General features: G+C 39.4%; 1 protein-coding gene across 1 annotated transcript; it reads left to right on the top strand.

The window, feature by feature from the left end:
• Window positions 1-364: 364 nt before the first annotated feature.
• TMEM170B (transmembrane protein 170B) lies at window positions 365-14,586 on the top strand. The gene is made up of 3 exons (XM_079300830.1): window positions 365-913; window positions 8,304-8,474; window positions 12,522-14,586. Exons 1-3 carry the CDS (start codon window positions 817-819, stop codon window positions 12,650-12,652), a joined length of 399 nt encoding a protein of 132 aa, XP_079156956.1. The 5' UTR covers window positions 365-816; the 3' UTR covers window positions 12,653-14,586.
• The last annotated feature ends 2,279 nt before the right edge of the window (window positions 14,587-16,865 follow it).

The raw sequence follows: 16,865 nt of genomic DNA, 5'->3' as shown, positions 1-16,865 counted from the left end.
CCCCGCCCTGCAGGTGCGTCCGCCCTGGAGCTCCGTGCGCTAAGGCTGCGAGCAGCGAGGTGAAAACACTGCCCTCATCAGAATTCGGATTCTGCATCTTGCTCTTCTCCGATGTTTAAACGCACTCAACAGCATCAGCTTAAATACCAGCTTTAATACCATGGAGTGTTATCGCTCTATTTTCCCCTTTAAATCCATACATACGCGTACATAGATTTTATTTAACGCAAGTTTCTTTGGGCGCCCACGACGTCCCCACTCTTTCCCGCTCTCTTGGAGCCGGACCGTGATCCCGAATTCCGTTTCTCCGTTTGCGGGGAGGAGCCCGCGCCCCCCCGGCTCCTCCCGCCGCGCCTGCGCGGGGGCCGCCTCCCGCTCCCGCTCCCGCGGATCCCGCTCCCTCCGCTCCCGCTGCTCCCGCTCCCCTTCCCCGGCAGCCGGGAGCGCCCCCGCTGCTCCCGCATGGAGCCGCCCGCCTGAGGGACGGCCCGCGGCCGCCCCGCCCCCGCCCCAGGTGCTGCCGGTGACCGCGGTGACGATGCCGCTGGCGAGGCGGCGGCGGCCACTGCTGATGGAGGAGGCGGAGACGGCGGCGATGATGATGATGATGGTGATGCTGCCGGTGATGCTGCTGGGCTCCGCCGCCCGGCCCTGCCCCTGAGCGGCGGGGCAGCGGCTCCCCTCCTGCCCAGCTCGCCCGGCTCCCCAGCCCGTCCTCGATGTCTCCCCCGCGGCGCGGAGCTCCCTCGGCCGCCTCGCCGCCCTCTCGCTGCTCGCCTCCCGCCCGCCCCCCGGACCCCGCCCGGCTGCGGCACCATGAAGGTGGAAGCGGGGGACAACTCCATGATCAACCTGTCGGTGCAGCAAGTGCTGAGCCTGTGGGCTCACGGCACGGTCCTGCGCAGCCTCACGGGTAACGGGGCCGTGCGGGGCGAGGGGCTGGAGCACAATGGAGGGGTGGGCGCGGTGCTCTGCCTGTGTGCCGCCTGCGGAGGATGGTGTGTGTGTGTTCCCGAGTCTCCCCGGGTGCCTACAGGCGTGTTCTGCGGGCAGGTGTATCGTGTGTGTGTGTGTAGGGCGCAGGGAATCTGCGGGAGGTGTTGGCTGGGTGCGGTGTGCCCGCTGTCTGGGATGCCTGCCCGTGCCAGGGACACGAGCGTGTGGGATGCGCTCGCTCACTTTTCTGTACCTCTGTGTAATAAAGAATGGCATGGGGTGTGTGTGCGAGTGAAGCGATGGGTACCTGTGCGTGAGTGAAGGATTGTAGGAAGTGTCCGTGGGTCTATAAATATGTATGGAAGGCTGGAGTATGTTTGTGGAGGTGGTTGGTTTTTTGTTTTATTTTTAGCCCCTTGTGGATATATGCTCACTGGCATTTGACAGAGAGCTATAAAAAACCAACTAGAAAACCATAAAATTGGATGTGGAGAATCAGAGATTCCCCCACTACCCCTGAGTGCACCTGTGGGACAAGACCTGTGGGAGTGAATGAGGTGATGGTTGTTTTCTGACAAGAAGTTGTAATCTTAAGCATCTCGGATTCTTAAAGACTGAACTCTTACTAAAAAATTCTGTGAACCAAAGTAGAGTCAGGTCCTCACCCTCTGTTGGGAGAGGGGAGCTTTGGCTGACTTTTGGCAAGAGCTGGCTTTTTTCTGCTCAGCCTCAACTTGAAAAATGGCTGTGGGCTACTGTGAGAGCCAAGGCATGCACTGGAGGGGGATATCTTCCCTTGTTCTGTCCATGTGTAAAGGAAAGCATGAGCTCCCAGCTTGGAATAAGCAGGGATTGGGTGTCAATAGCAGAGATGTAACTGACTAAATTCTTTCTGCTCAGTTGTAGGGGTGTATTAGGTGGTGACAAATTAGTGGAAAATGTTGAGTAGGGGTAGGTTTTAAATAGTTATGGAAATATTCTAATTTTTATGAAAGAGTATTATGTCATCTTTTGTAATGGGTAATAGATATATTCTGTTTATTAATCTTTTAAAGGTGGAAGAAGTGTGATGGAAATAGAAGTGGGATGAAAATGGAGGTGTAGCTGAAGTTAAAGCTCTAGCAAACAGAAAGGGATCATCTTTCTTGTTCTTTTAACTTTTAGGATTCTTCTTAGTGTAATAAAAACGATTAACCTTTTCATATGTAGCTGATCTGTGAACTTTATAGTGTGTGTCTAATTAAAGTTTCCAGTTATTAGTGTGGTGGCACACTAAATACAGCTCACTTCCTGAGTAGTTGCTTTAACATACCTAACTTAAAAACTTGTACTCTTGAAGGAAAAAGCTCACAATGGATTTTACTTTGCTTTGTTCCAGACATCCTCTATAAAGTTTTTCTTATTAGATCATTATTCAACATAGGCGTTTCTATGAAATTCTGAGAGTTAAAATCAGCTTGTTCCTCAGTGCTTTTGCAATAAGATAAGGGCTTGCATAAGGTATTTTTAGTGGGGAATGTTTTTTATTTTTAACCTAAAAAAATATTCAAAATAATTTTTTATCCATTATAGTGTTGTTGGAGAATGTGTCACTGCCAGTTGTAGTTGCAGTTTCTAAACTGGTGCTTAAATACAGGCTGTTCTTACAGCCATTACCTGTTGAGCTGAATGTTCTCATGGACTGTCAACACTCCAAAACTTGCACTGGACTTAAAAACCTTTTCCCCAGGGTAGAATATATATTGACATAATCATTGGTATTAACAGAAAGCTGAACTAGTTGCATAAGCCCTTCCTTACTTCTTATCAAAATAAACTTTGTTCTAAACCAGAAATTCTATTCTTTTCCCTGCTAAGAAAATAGGTTTGTGAATGAGTTTATCTTCTTTGACTACTTAATCCATTCCCTTTTGCACCTCTGTTTGGGAAAAGGAGAAACTTCTCCAGAATATTGGGGAAAAATTATTAATATACCATATTCCATGAATATTCAAGATTGCCTTATGTCTACTTTTGGACCTAAAATTGTGGTCTGGACTGGACTTTTTGAGTTGCACAAGTAAAGATTTATCTCCCTTAGATAAGCCATATTGATTATGTTTTCACAAACATGTTGCAAAACTTCATCAGCATCCTTCTTAAAAATATGTTAATTTTCTGAAATTTTCAACAGGGTCCTGGTATGAACTCCACCCTAAGACAGGAGTGCTTCATACCCCAATAACTTAGTTTTGGTGGATTCTTTTTCCTGTCAGTGAGAAACTGAAAGGTTTTTTTTTTATACCACATATATGAATCGGGTTCAACATAAGAAAGGAAATCCTGTGTTTCATTAAGGAGATCACAGACAAGTTCATTGGTGCCACATCACACCCTCAAACAGCTAAAGCTGCAGAGGTGTTCCTTTTAGCCCATCACCCTGGTGTGCTTGCTTGCTTACTTCCTGACCTTCCTGGGAGGTGGAAGTAAGGCTTTAGGGATTGTGGGAGAGGTGGGGTGGCTTTTACCTCACTCTTTGTTACATCCTCCACTCAATCCAAAGGACACCTCCTTTATATCAGCTGGTTGTGTTTCAGAGTTAGTGCTAGATCAGGGTTTACTAGAACAAATCAGGCAGGAGCTGAATTTGAACTGAAAAAGGAGGGAAAATTTTGAACTGAAAAATCTGAACTGAAAAAGGAGGGAAAATTTTGAACTGAAAAATCTGAACTGAAAAAGGAGGAAAAAAATCCCCTTATTAGTACCCAGTAAAATAAAAACTGTTTAAAGGCTCTTCCATCCTGTGCTCATTGTCCCAGATTGTCTGGATTTTCTTTGCCCCCTATGATGTTACTTGAGAGGACTAGTCTGTAATTTGAGATTTAAATGCACCTCAGTGAAGTGCTTTTTTTTTTTTAATACAGCATCTCCAAACAACAATTTGACTGTATTGTTGATAACTTCAAAAGTACCAGTTTATACAATAATTAAGGACAGGACCTGGTGCTGCAGAAAAAAATGTAGCATGTCAAGAGCTGGGTTACATTTGCCGTTATCATATGCTGTCACTTCGTCTGACTGCTTTGAGTTTATAAGCTACAGGAATGTAACATTACTGGTTTTTCTAATTCTAAGTTTGATGTGTACTACCCTGTTGACTTAAATTGGTATTTTTTATTCTTAGTACAGGTGCTTATTGCTTGACTTAGCTCTGTAGATAATAGTGTTAGGCTGGGCTTAGAATGAAGAGGGAGAGACACTTTGTTTTGGAGTAACCACGTTTGATTTATGACATGCTGTAGACAATCATGATTCATCTGGCAAAACAAGTTTAGAACTAGAGGAAAAGTGCTGAAGATGGAGATGCTCCATGTTTACTGAAGCTCAGTGGCAGCAGGACAGCATACATATATATATAATATTTGAAAATGTTATCATTTATCTACTTTCCTTGTGTAAGATGAAGCTGTTGATGGAGTGCAACTTCAAGTCTTGATAAGATGGAAAGTGATATGAATGTTATTCTAAATAATAACCTGCTTTAAGAAGTTTTTTCCTAATCTTTAATATTGTGTATGCCCACACTAATATATATGTAATGTGTATCTGTAGTCCATTAGCATAATGTATGCATGATATCTGATATGTATAAATTTCAAAATTAACAAAATACTCTAAAACTGGTGTGATTGGGCATTAATTACAAGGCATTTGAGCAGCTTTTGTGGGAGGAAAAAAATCCCCAACTATGGCAAAGCAGAGGAAAGGATCATAAACAGTCTTAAATCTTCCTTTCAGTTTAAGCACTAACAATGTATCTCAGTTCTTCATATTAGAAGAGCTGTGACATCTTTGCAATATACTGAATTTCACTGTACTTGTAAACTACTGGGCATTCCCTAGTTCCTGTATTTCTCTAGGAACTGTGGAGTTTTGATACAAGTATGTTATGTTTTGGTAACTTTAAATAATTTGGATACACTAAAAGTAAGCCCTGAAATTTTCTTAGGGTCAAGCAAAGGAAGTTGCAAGCATTTTGTTGAGTTGTTTTTTTTCTTAATTTTGTACTATTCATGTATCTTTAGGGATGCCCATTGAGGGTATGACTAAATAAACTGAGGCTAGGTGGGTATTTTAATCTCTTTGACAGATATAGGTAAATCATTGCCTGTGTAACAGCAAAGTACTCTGTGCAGCTCATGTTGTCAGAAGAGCCAGCTAATTAGAATAGCTGCACAAAGACTGAAATTGGACTGTGCTTTTTTTTGGTCAGGGTGGCAATACATACATTTATGCTGCTTAAAGGATCAGGCAGTGTATAGGACATAAATAGCTGAGACACTTCAGTCTCACTTCCTCTTCCTTAGAGATGTTGCAAGTCAATTCAGCAATCAAATTGCTCAGTCATTTTTTAATAAGTGAAGTCTTGACCATTTGTGTTCAGAGGTCCACATTCTCTTTTTCTATTTTTTACAGAGTGGCACCTCTCAGTGTTATTCCCAAACCATTCCTTGTGTCTTTCAGTGCTACTCTCACATACTATTTTTGAGAGTCATCTCTCTTCATGGTTCAGGGGTTAGATTATACTGAATTTTGCAGAACATGAATAGTTCTCTGCCCTCACCATATCAGGGTAAGAGTGTCTACATTGTCCTCTAGGTGAATGGAGCTTAAGGTCTCTTCTAATTTGCTTGGAAAGTTGTCTCTCTCTCCTTACCTTGTTCATCCCTGTTAAACAACTTAATTGGTTGGCTTCACCACTCACCCTATGAACAGAAGTAAATAAATGACTGTGTTGAACTAACAGGCAGAAAGAGTAAATAAAGGAGGACAAGAAAGGATAACTTCTGGCCTTTCCTAGGGAAGGTGCTTGGAAGTAATTTGTCCTGTTTCAGCTTCTAAGACGTACATGATGTTTTAATGAAGGGAGGTCATAGTTTAACAAAGCTCCAGTTGCTCGTGTCAAACAAGGAATATTTCTGGATGGTCTCTAATTTCCTTTTCAAAAGCCTGCTGCTTTTAAGGAGTAGGAGGAGAAAGTGTGTAGCAAAGAGCTGAAGTTTATATTTCTTTAGCCATCAGGACATTTTGGTGCTGGTTCTGTTCTCAAGCCTCCTGCCCTAAATATAAAGTGAGGGGTGATGATAATTTTCCTTGAGCCTTATTTGGAACGTAAATAAGACCGAAGGTAGTTGCTCACTGTGGAGCTATTTTGTTGTGTAAGAGTTTGTAAATATTTTGGGTTTCTTAGTTACAGGGGCGTAGTTAGCCTTCCCATAAGCTTTCCTTTTCTTCTAAAAATATAGTCATCCTAGTGAGTTTTCCTGAGGCTGGAGGTCATTTGTCTTTTCTACCTGATAAAAGTTGACAATGCCTACAAACACCAATTTCCTAAAAGGTGATGCAGTGCCTAACAAATCCTTTAGAAATTATGGAGTCTGACAGTGGCAGATTCCCACAGACTCTTGGTCTAGATTGGTTAATAAATCCTAAGGTTTCTTTCCCTGTTGTCAAACTGTAAGTCTGGCAGGGATGCCATGTTCTATATTGGTAGATCTTTGGTTAATCCTCTTGTTTATGTGAATAAAACAATGGAAACACCCAGGCTGTGCTAGTAATGGACAAGGCCTGTCAGGACAGTAGAAGTTCCTCCCCCACAGATTGGGTCAGTCAGTCTTTCTTCATTTTAGTGAGGGGGTTTGTGGAGTGACTGCTTGACATTCCTGCCAGTGTTCTGCCACAGAAGTTTCTGAGAATGATGAGACATTCATTTTGTCATTACCTTTTTCCCAAGATTTCTGAGACCCATTTTGGGGCTGGGTGAAGGGATGAAGGATCTCAGGAGAGCTGCTCCAAGCCACCCTCAGGGTGTGGGTGCATGTATCCAGGCACTCAGAAGGAAAAGCTGCACCTTGAGCTATAGTTGAAGTATTAATTGGATGTAGATTTGCCAGCCACTTTCCTTGCTGCTCTCTTAAAGGAGCCTTTTGGCTATGATGATTTAGAGGAGTTGTATGTCCTTGGGCAGGCATAGTGTTGCCATTTATGCCTGTGTGAAAGGGCTGAGCTACTCCCAAAGGACTTCTAAATAATAATAATAAAAAAAAAGCTTAAACTCTGTGTCTGTTCTAGCTATTTACATATCCTACTGACAGTGGACTCCCAGGGATGTGGTTATTGTGTAGCAACATATTTTTCTCAGCATCTTTTCACAGTATGTTTTGTGCTGCTCGGTATTTTTTAAATTAGTGGGTTGTATTTTTTTCTCAAATAGTTGGTATGAGTCAAACTACTTTAATACAGGCTTGCCTCATAAGCAATAAGTATCTTGCTTTTGTAAGGAAGCTGGGTTTTTTTGTTCTATTTTTGAGGGGGAACTGCAGCAAAAACTGAATTAATGACAGTGTCATGGGATTATGGAATATGTACCCTAATTTACTAAATTCTGTAATGATACATGCCTACTGTAGTTGACTTAAAAAAGATTTTTTCCTTTATTTACTCACCCTTTTGATTTATAGAACGTTTTTAGAAAGTAGACACCAAGTCAGAAAAGTTCTTGAGTTAATGTGTAACTACATTGATGGTTCTTTTCTTTGAACCATCTTTTCTTTCATGCTCATCATGTCTGCCATTCTTCAAAGAAGTGTTTGTGCTCCAAACATTCTCATGATCCAATGCCATTTTTGGTAATTTAAATAATACTCACTGCCTCTCTTTGAAGTTCTGTACTAAGCAATTAGAATTAAGGAGTTAGATGGGTTAAAATTTCTTGTTGAAATGATAGTGTTTTTATTTGCAGTTTAGAAGCTAATTTGATGGAACACTCTATTACAGCTCCTGGGTGTAGATAAGATAAAGTCTTTAATCTCAGTTTTCCCATCTGATGTTACCTGATGCTGCTGTTTCTTATTTATGGGGGTGAGGGATTGGGAAACAACAGAAGATCCACACCCACCCCAAAATAAAAACTCACAACCCAAACAAACCCTGAACCAGTTCTTGACTTTTTCCTCCTTCAGTCTTTGTGTCAGAGAATATTTAATTCTATGGAAGCAGTTACAATGCCAACCAAGAAATTGCAGTCAACACTATTTAAACAAGCCATTTAAGGAATTATGGCTACTTGTAAAAATAAATCTGAATTAAGATGTTTGCCAGAATCCTTCTTATAATTGTTAACATAATGCAGCTAATCCTTTATGACAGACTGCTGAAATGAGGAAAGAGTCGTGAGCTTGTGCTGATGGTGTCACATATATCACTTTTTCCATGGAAATCAGTATTGCTTTTCTCTTACTGTTGTTTGTTTGCAGTGTTTTAAAGTTACTTACTTATAAAGTTCTTGTTTAAAAAATATTAACCTTTATTTGACTGCTTTCTTTCAGAGATGTGGTACTGGGTTTTCCTCTGGGCTCTCTTCTCCTCTCTCTTTGTCCATGGTGCTGTGGGAGTATTAATGTTTGTGATGCTGCAGAGGCATAGGCAGGGGAGGCTGATCTCTGTCATTGTGGTCAGCATTGGATTTCTGGGTTCTATAACTGGAGCAATGATAACCAGTAAGTCCACCTTTTGTTCTTCTTTGGGGTTTTTTTTTGTTGTTTTGGGGTTTTTCCTTTCTTATTTTACATTTAACTTCTACAAAAAGCAACAAAACTGCATTTCTTAGTAAATTGTTAATTGTTTATTAAGGATTTTGCAATAGTGATTTCCCCCTACACCCTCTTCCACCCCCACCCCCCAAAAAAAATCAGGTTTTGATGATGTTCTGGGTGAAATGCTGTTTGGCAAGGGTATCTGTTACAGAGTTTCTTATGCTATTAGATGAATGGCTATCACTCCAGATAAATTTATTTCTTGGCACTGTATCCTCAGACAGATGCAGCCATTTTTTCTGTTAAAGCTGAAAGGTTTGCAGAGCTGTAGTTAAAAACCACACTCATGTTGAAAACACTGCAGAAGGTAGGAGTGTGTTATGTGGTAAAGTTGGAAGGGTTACAGCTGACCAAATATGACACAAGTGGTGCTGCCAAGCATGTTTTGAGAAAATGCTGCTCATCTGTCTTCCTCTAGATTTATTGGTATCACATGCTGCTTTTCCATCTTTCCCAAGAAATTCTGTTACCTATGTCAGCACTGAAATATGGGCCAAAAAACCTGTAGGACATTTTATTAATTCTTTGGCTTTATCATATCCAGCTCTGTTTATCAAACTTACAAATAGACTATGATAGCCTTCCCCAGCAAGTAGGAGCATGATGAGTTTTCTGTTGTGGAGGGTAAAAATAGTGAATGTTATTTTTTCAGGAAAGAAGCATGTGCATGTCTGAAACAGTGCTGGTAAGGAGTTCTCAGCACTAAAATACATGTACTGAATAGTGCCTGTGTTAACTGAGCAGTAGTTGCTGCCCCAAAATCTTCACTGTTGCAGAAAAGATTGCCTAGCTTGAAAGGTCCTTGAGAGTAAGGAGCCATAAATTCAGCAGCCACCATATAGTCTGAAGGCAAAACTTCCAACCTTTAATTTTGGTTTTCCTATGCTCTGCCCAGGTTTATCAGAATAGTGGTATCACTATCAGCTTTGGATGCATTCATAGAGGATTTGTGACAGATTGTTTCTTGTTGCTGCTGAAAGAACTTCCTAACTATTGTTTCTAAAGGTTAAATAAAAATGCAAATGTCATGAGAAGTTTCACAAGACTTTCCTCAAAAGGTTGTTTTGATTGCTACAGATTTCTTATTTTAAAATTTCCACCATTTAACACAGTGTAGTTCAGTATAACTATTTTATTGGGTTTTTGCGGGGAAGGGGGTTGGTTTAGTTTTTGGTGGTTTTTTTTGGTTGTTTGTTTATTTTTGCTAAGATAAGTTGGAACTAGCTGAGTGCCTTATTTTATATGTTATGCTGAATTTTGTCTTAGGATTAAAATAGCAGTGGCCTGTTACAAGGTCAGCCATGCATGAGCATTTCTGAAGAACTGAAGTTGGGAAATGTGGTGTTGAAAGATCCAGCAGAGGCTTTCACAGCTTTCTGTGGTAGGGAGGTTTCAGGATCAGTGTCTCTCAAATCAAAGTACTTTGTGTCTTTTATCTTTGCATAAAAAAGAAGCAACACAGTTGTATTTTTGGCACCCAGTTTTGCAGGTCAAAACATTTAGCATGTAAGCAGTCCTGCTTGTGTGCATATTCATCAGAGGACTTCTCTAAGCTTAGGCTGTACTTGCTATGCTGTTCCCAAAGGTTTTACACAGAGCATTTTAAGTTGCTTAGACAAATACTCTTACTTTGAAGTATTTTTTATTTCTGGCCAGAACTCAGTTGTTCCATATTGAAAGAAATTCTGTGAGGAACTTTTGAAGACAAATTATGGTGATCAAATATTAAAGAGGATTTTTAATAGTTACTGTGTTGCAAACTGAGAGATGTGAGTTGAAATACCAGCTATTTGAGTATGCCTGGTCCAGTGCTTAAGAAATTGAAAAAAGAAACTGACTTCAATTTCCACTATATATTTCCAGTCTTCTGCATTGTTTGTGTAGGAGAATGAAGGCAGTATAGAGTATTGCTCAATGTAAATTTAATTTTGACGAGGGAGAGCTTTCAAACTTTCTGTTCTGGGACCTTTCTATCAGCATATAGAAAAGCAGGTGACTCCTCCATTTCTAAGCTTTGAAAAATCATGGGAATCAAGTGTTGTTTAAAAAGATATTGAGAAATCACTAATCAGCAGAGGACACGGTAAAAGAGAGAAAACCACCAACAAAAAAAAACCTAAAACCAAAACCCAACAAAACCATAACAAAAGCAAACAAACAAACCCACAAAACAACAACCAAAAAAATTCCACCAAGCCAAACAAGAACATGTAAATCCCAGGAGCTTAAGGCAAGGGTTTTGGCTGTATTTGATCCAGAAGGGTCTGTCCTTCCTCCTCTTCCCCAGGACACTCCTTTTTGGTGACATATTCTCATTTCCCTCATTGGCAGCCTGTTGTATATACTTTTGGCTCTGTACCAGCTGTGCTGGGTTATGCATTACAGGTTGTACTGCACACTGTTATCTATGTAATAATACATAATTAGCAGACTACCAAATTTTTATTGTTTTGTTCTGGGTATTTCCCAGAGTATCTCAATGTTTTGTCAAGAAGCCCAAAATTTCTGTTATTGTTCTAGTAGTGACAATTCTGGTATACAGTTTTGGCCAGTTTGAATTTGCTTTGAGAGTTCAATCTGAAAAATAATTTTAATGTCAATAGTGGACTCAGTCTAAAGGATCTCTTCCAGTTTTTGACAGCAGCTAGCCAAGGAACAAATGGAAAAGCTTATGAAAGACAGCTGAGTGAAATACCATAAGGCTGGCCTTCTGGTGAGATATTTCAGACAAAATATACTTAACAAAAATATATTTATAAAAAAAAAACCCAAAAAATTAACACAAAAATTGCCTAACAGTATATTAATAGTGTTTGTAAGCACTGTTATGGCCACAATCATTAGTGAATTCTACTCTTCCTAAAGCTATTGTGAAAATGAGGTGTTAGTTTTTGAAGATGTCAGATGATTCAGATGCTGATTGTACTTTCAGAAAATCTGTTGGGACTCAATGTATTTCTGTAACAATAATGGATTTTTGATCACTCCAGCAGACTATTCCTGTTAGTGACTGTGCAAAACAAAAAATAACCAGACTTTTTTTTTTGAACTCTTGCCTATTATTTAAAAAAATTGTGATGACTTTTCAGTTCCCTTTGATCCTGAAAAAGCCTCTGTGATCTCTGAAGGCATTTAATTATGAGTGATAGCATCTGTGACAATACATACTGAAGGTCTACAATTGAGTTTTGGGTTTAGTTTTGGTCGATCCTGGCCTCGTGATATTATATTTCAAATGTGAATTTGCACACAACTGTACAATAAAAATGATCTGTTGAGTTTGTTTTGTTTTTTTTTTAATGTGTTATTGCTCAAAATATAGTTGTATTGGTTAGAACTTTCCTCTCATACACATTTATGGGAAATATTGCAATACTTTGACCTTTGTCATGTTTTGCTGGATTTGCTAAACAGTTGTTAACAATTCAGTAGTTTAAGTAAAAATAAACTCATAAAGTTATTCAGCTGAAATATTAAATGAAGCTAGTAAATGTGTGTTTACAATTGTTGTGTTGACACTAGCAGCTTTATTGTTCTTGTCTTCTCCCTGTCTATGCAAACAGTATTAAGCCACTCTTCAGGCTTGGCCAATTTTCAGAGGACTGTCTTGCTACCTTTTCAAACTGGCCCAAGGCAAAAAATGTTAAAAACAAAATTTGAAGATATGTACAGGGAAACAAGACTCGATTTTCTAAAATCAAACTGCTGATGGAAAAGTTGATCTGGTTCAATTGGGAAAATCATTCCTGAAGGATATATATACATATATATATATATATATATAACTATAAAAATACAAACAGGGCTGGTAATTGTGTAATGCCATGAAGTAATACAGTGTTTGGTAATGTTCTATAAATAGCTGATGCATAGATAGAATAGATAATTTGTCACATATTTCAACCTTGGCTTTTTCTGTGATTTGATCATTGTTTTCCTTGTGATTCTTAGGTGCTGCAGTAGCTGGAATTTACAGAGTAGCAGGAAAGAATATGGCTCCCCTAGAAGCTCTTGTCTTTGGCGTTGGACAGACAGTACTGACATTAATTATCTCATTTTCAAGAATTCTTGCAACACTTTGAAACTTGCATAGAAAGAGGGGAGAAAAACATCTTTAATTTGAAGAGAAGCTTCCTGGAAGTGGATTCATCAGCTTATGAACTCGAATTCTAGTGCAAGAGGAAGGAAGCTATGTGGAAAGTGTGCTACAAATCTCGAGGCTCAGTCAAATGAACAGGCTGTCCTCTAGTGTTGGAACTGCTGCACTCCTGCCTTAATGTGCCTCCATCAGGGGCAAGAGGGATCCCTGTGAGCAACACAGAGATGGAGCACCTCGAGCAGCTGCCAGGCAGGTCCATGCTTGGTGATGGGGCCACTGCCCCTAACTCCTTGGAATGAAACAGAGGAGCCCTCCTGAAAGCTGCTCCGTGTGCCAAACTTGGGGTGTAATTCTGAGAGGGTGGCTGGGTAAGCTCTGGAATGTAGAAGAATTCTGTGAATGTGCACAATTCTCCTTGAATTCAGGTGAAGTAGCAAGATAACTCACTTTTGTTTATTAGAAGAATCTCTCTGCATGCTGAATATTCTCGTTTAGCATTCAAAACAACTGTTAGATCTGTTTCAAAATGTAGATTAATGTTGATGGGGTTTAAGAACCATGGCTTTAACAGCTCTGATATAATTAGCACTATGTGAAGAATGGCTTGTGGCAGTTCTCTTCTTTGGCACATTTCTCCATGATTTTAGCCTGTCAGAAATCAGGAGTTTAAGGAGATTGTATGAAGGTTACGAAGTACAACCTGTTGTGTATGCACAAACAAATATTAAACTGATGCTTTCCTCAAAATTACTTTATCTTAAACATACAGATGGTTACCAGCCCTTCTGCAAACCTCAGAAAAAGGGCACTCATTGCAAATAAACACCCTGTATTTAATTAAGCACTAGTAGGACCCTTACCCCCCTACATGTATTCTGTAAGGAGCACACAAATACAACAAACTCTCAGAGAATACACCTATTAGGAAAATGGAGAGAGGTAACAATATGATATGTTGGTTTTCTACTGAATAAAAATATTAAGTGTAATAAAATAGTTACCATACTCCAAAAATTTTTAAGTGGGTCAGCACTAATGTATTTACTACCTTGTTTCTGAACACTTTGTATCTTTGAAAGATTAAGATGCCTGGAACTTTCAAACACTTAGCTTTCAGTAGTTTGTGGTTTTCTAGTTTAAAAGGGTCTGAGTGGTGTTGTGCATGTGAAATGTCATAAATGTGAGTGTTTGGAGTAAAGAGAAATTTTAAGTCTAATGACTATTTATGAAATGCAAAATATAAAGGGCATAAAGTTCTGTGAAGAATAAGGTGTCTTTTCCATCTTTACTCAACTAAATGCTTTTCAGCAGTTGTCTCTTAATGATGATGGGGAGTAAATCACTCAAAGGTTTTGCTGGTATGATGTCAAAAACACTTTTAGAACTGTTGCAAACAGTGGCGCCCACTGCACAGCTAAAATAATTTAATTTGCAATCCAGTCATTGCTTAGTACTTCAAAATATAATGAATTAACCTGTCTGCTTTTATCTTATTCCACATACATTTATTTAAAGTACTAGGAATGCTAATATTTGTTTTCTTTAAAAGCATCAAAGTCTTGTTTGGGAACATACAAAGTTATGGGCTTTGCAGGGAACAAGTTAAAATAGAGGTTTATAAACATTTTTAATGTTATTTTTACTTTTAATTGCTTAAAAATGTGACTGAATACATGTGCTCTCACTGTTTTTGAATGTCTTAAAAAACTTTTTGGTGGTTGATATTTTTTGTCTTTTGTCTTTTACATTCTGCTTATACTTTTGGGCACACAACCATTGCACTTTAGTAGACAATAAAATTATGACGTTTGTAAAAAGCAATTGAAACTTCTCCCCATTGTCTTAAATTTTGAGAAAACTGGTTTCAGGTATTTAAGTCAAATTGAATAATAAAGTAATTGAAGATCTTTCTCCTAATATGTGCCTTATTATGTATATGTTTAGGGGAGAAGATTTTGAAAAAAATTGTCACATCTTCATTCTTGTTCTATTTTGATTATTTCTAATTCATTTGGTTACTTGATACAGTGTCTTGTTCAACAGACTTTAAAGCATTTTATTTGACAACCTGGAAATGCTTGTCTGGATCAAAACCAACTGCATCATGAAGCACTGTGTTCAGTAGATTATCTCATGCCTTTATCTCACACTGAAACTTATTCACAGGTTCCAAATTTCCTTGAACATCTCAATTCTTGCTTTTTATAGGAGTCTATCATGTTGCCACTGGTCACTGGCTTGCTGTCTTCACTAAGTTAAACTAAGTAGACTGCTGCTAACTGATGAGACACATATGCTTGTATTGATGAACTTCATTCTTCATTTTAATTACTGTGCAAGTGAAATTGTTGCCATTGTAACTTGGACAAGGAGGCACCTTTGCAGGTTTTAAGCTACATTTCTCCAAATAATTTTTATTGCATAGGCTGTTATATTCACTTTTGAAATGTTGTTGTGTGCTTAGTTGTCTCTGCATTGTATGGCATTATTGCCTGGCAACAAGGGACAGGCAGATAATATAATGCTTAAGTGGCCTAACAGGGACAAGGCTTTATTTGACAGAAGTTTTTTTCCAGCTGTTTCTTGTGAGGAGTTTTTGATGATAAAAAGTTTGCCTGAAATATTCTTTGATCACAGCATGAATATACTGCTTAATAACTCCAGCAGTGAAAGAAAGTGTAAGTGACCTTATGTCTGCAAAACTTGGAACTTACATTCCATATCCCTAGAAAAAGCATTGTTAAGCATAAGGTGCTTTAGTCAGTGTGTGTGTATATATGTGTGTGTATATATATTTATATATATATATATACATATTTTATATATATATATGAATGAATGGTGTCTTTGTGGAGTGTTTTATACCTAACACATGCTAGCAACTGAAATAGCTTCTCGAAGAAAAATAAAAGTACTTTAGATAGCCTCCCCTCCCCCTGCCCCTCTTAATTAAGTTACAAAGACATCTTGTGTGTGAATGGCACTGATGGTACCCTGGTTGCCCTTGGACAATACAGTGTTGTCCCCACAGGATGTTTCAGCACTATTTTCAATCAGCTCTGCCTGTCTCTGCATTGTATCACTGGGCACATTCTGCATTGTGCACAAATAATACCTAGACACAGATTAATATTTAAAAGAATGGGGAGTACTGAATATATTATTTAATGTAGAAAAGCTAATGATTTTTAGAAGCTGCTGCTATCAAAGATTTGGACATTTCACACACTTTCAATTAATCAGTATGATCACAGAATTATAGAATACCAGGCTGGGGGTACCTCAATGATGGCCTGGTCCAACCTTTCCTGTCAGTAGTGTGGTCTAGACAAGGCAGCCCAGCACCCTGACCAGCCAAGTCTTTGAAGTGTCCAGTGCTGGGGAGTCCAACAGTTCCCTGTGGATTTTGTTCCAATGGCATTATTCCAGTGTCCAGTTGGATATTGCAAAGTAATTTTACACATGACCATGTGACTGCATGTGAAAAGGGAGTCTCTTCTTTGTAGCCACCCTTTGAAAATTGGAATATGGTGATAAAGGCTCTCTTAAGCCTTCTTTTTTCCAGGCTGCATCAACCCAGTTCTCTGCCTTTCCTCATATGTCAGGCTTTCCAGACCTTTGATTATCCCTGTGGCCTTTCTCTGGACCCTCTTCAGCCTGTCCATGGTTTTGTGGGTTTTTTGCATATCAGGGGCCAAAGCTGAACACAGAGAGCCCAGTATTGCAGGTGTGGCCTGACTAGTGCTGAGTGAGATAATGGTGATTTTATCTCTGCTGGTGATGTCCTTGTTGATGCAGTCCATGTCAATGATCATGTTGGCTTTTTTTGCCATAACAGCACACTGCTCACTCACATGGAGCTGCTTGTTCAGCAGGACCCCTAGATCCCTTTCCACAGAGCTGCTCCTCAGACAGGTCCACCCCAGCCTGTGCTGCACTCCTGGATTATATTTTGCCCCATGCAAGATTTTACCCTTGTCCTTGTTGAACTTCTTAATGTTCTCTGTACATCCTATCAATGTCATTTTCAATATAAGTTCTCAATGTGCATTTTTCTGCTTTTCCATCCCTGGTACACTTCTCTTCTGGCTTTGAGCATATTCAGAGGTTCACAGTTAAGCCAAGGAGGTCTCTTGCTCTGCCTTTTTCCTGACCTTAAAAGTGATTAACTGGTTCAGTGTTTCCAGGAGACTGTT

This window comes from Erithacus rubecula (genome assembly GCF_903797595.1).
Source record: "Erithacus rubecula genome assembly, chromosome: 3".
Lineage (NCBI taxonomy): Eukaryota > Metazoa > Chordata > Aves > Passeriformes > Muscicapidae > Erithacus > Erithacus rubecula.
Note: the sequence above shows the minus strand (reverse complement) of the source record. Positions and strands in the feature narration are given on the sequence as shown.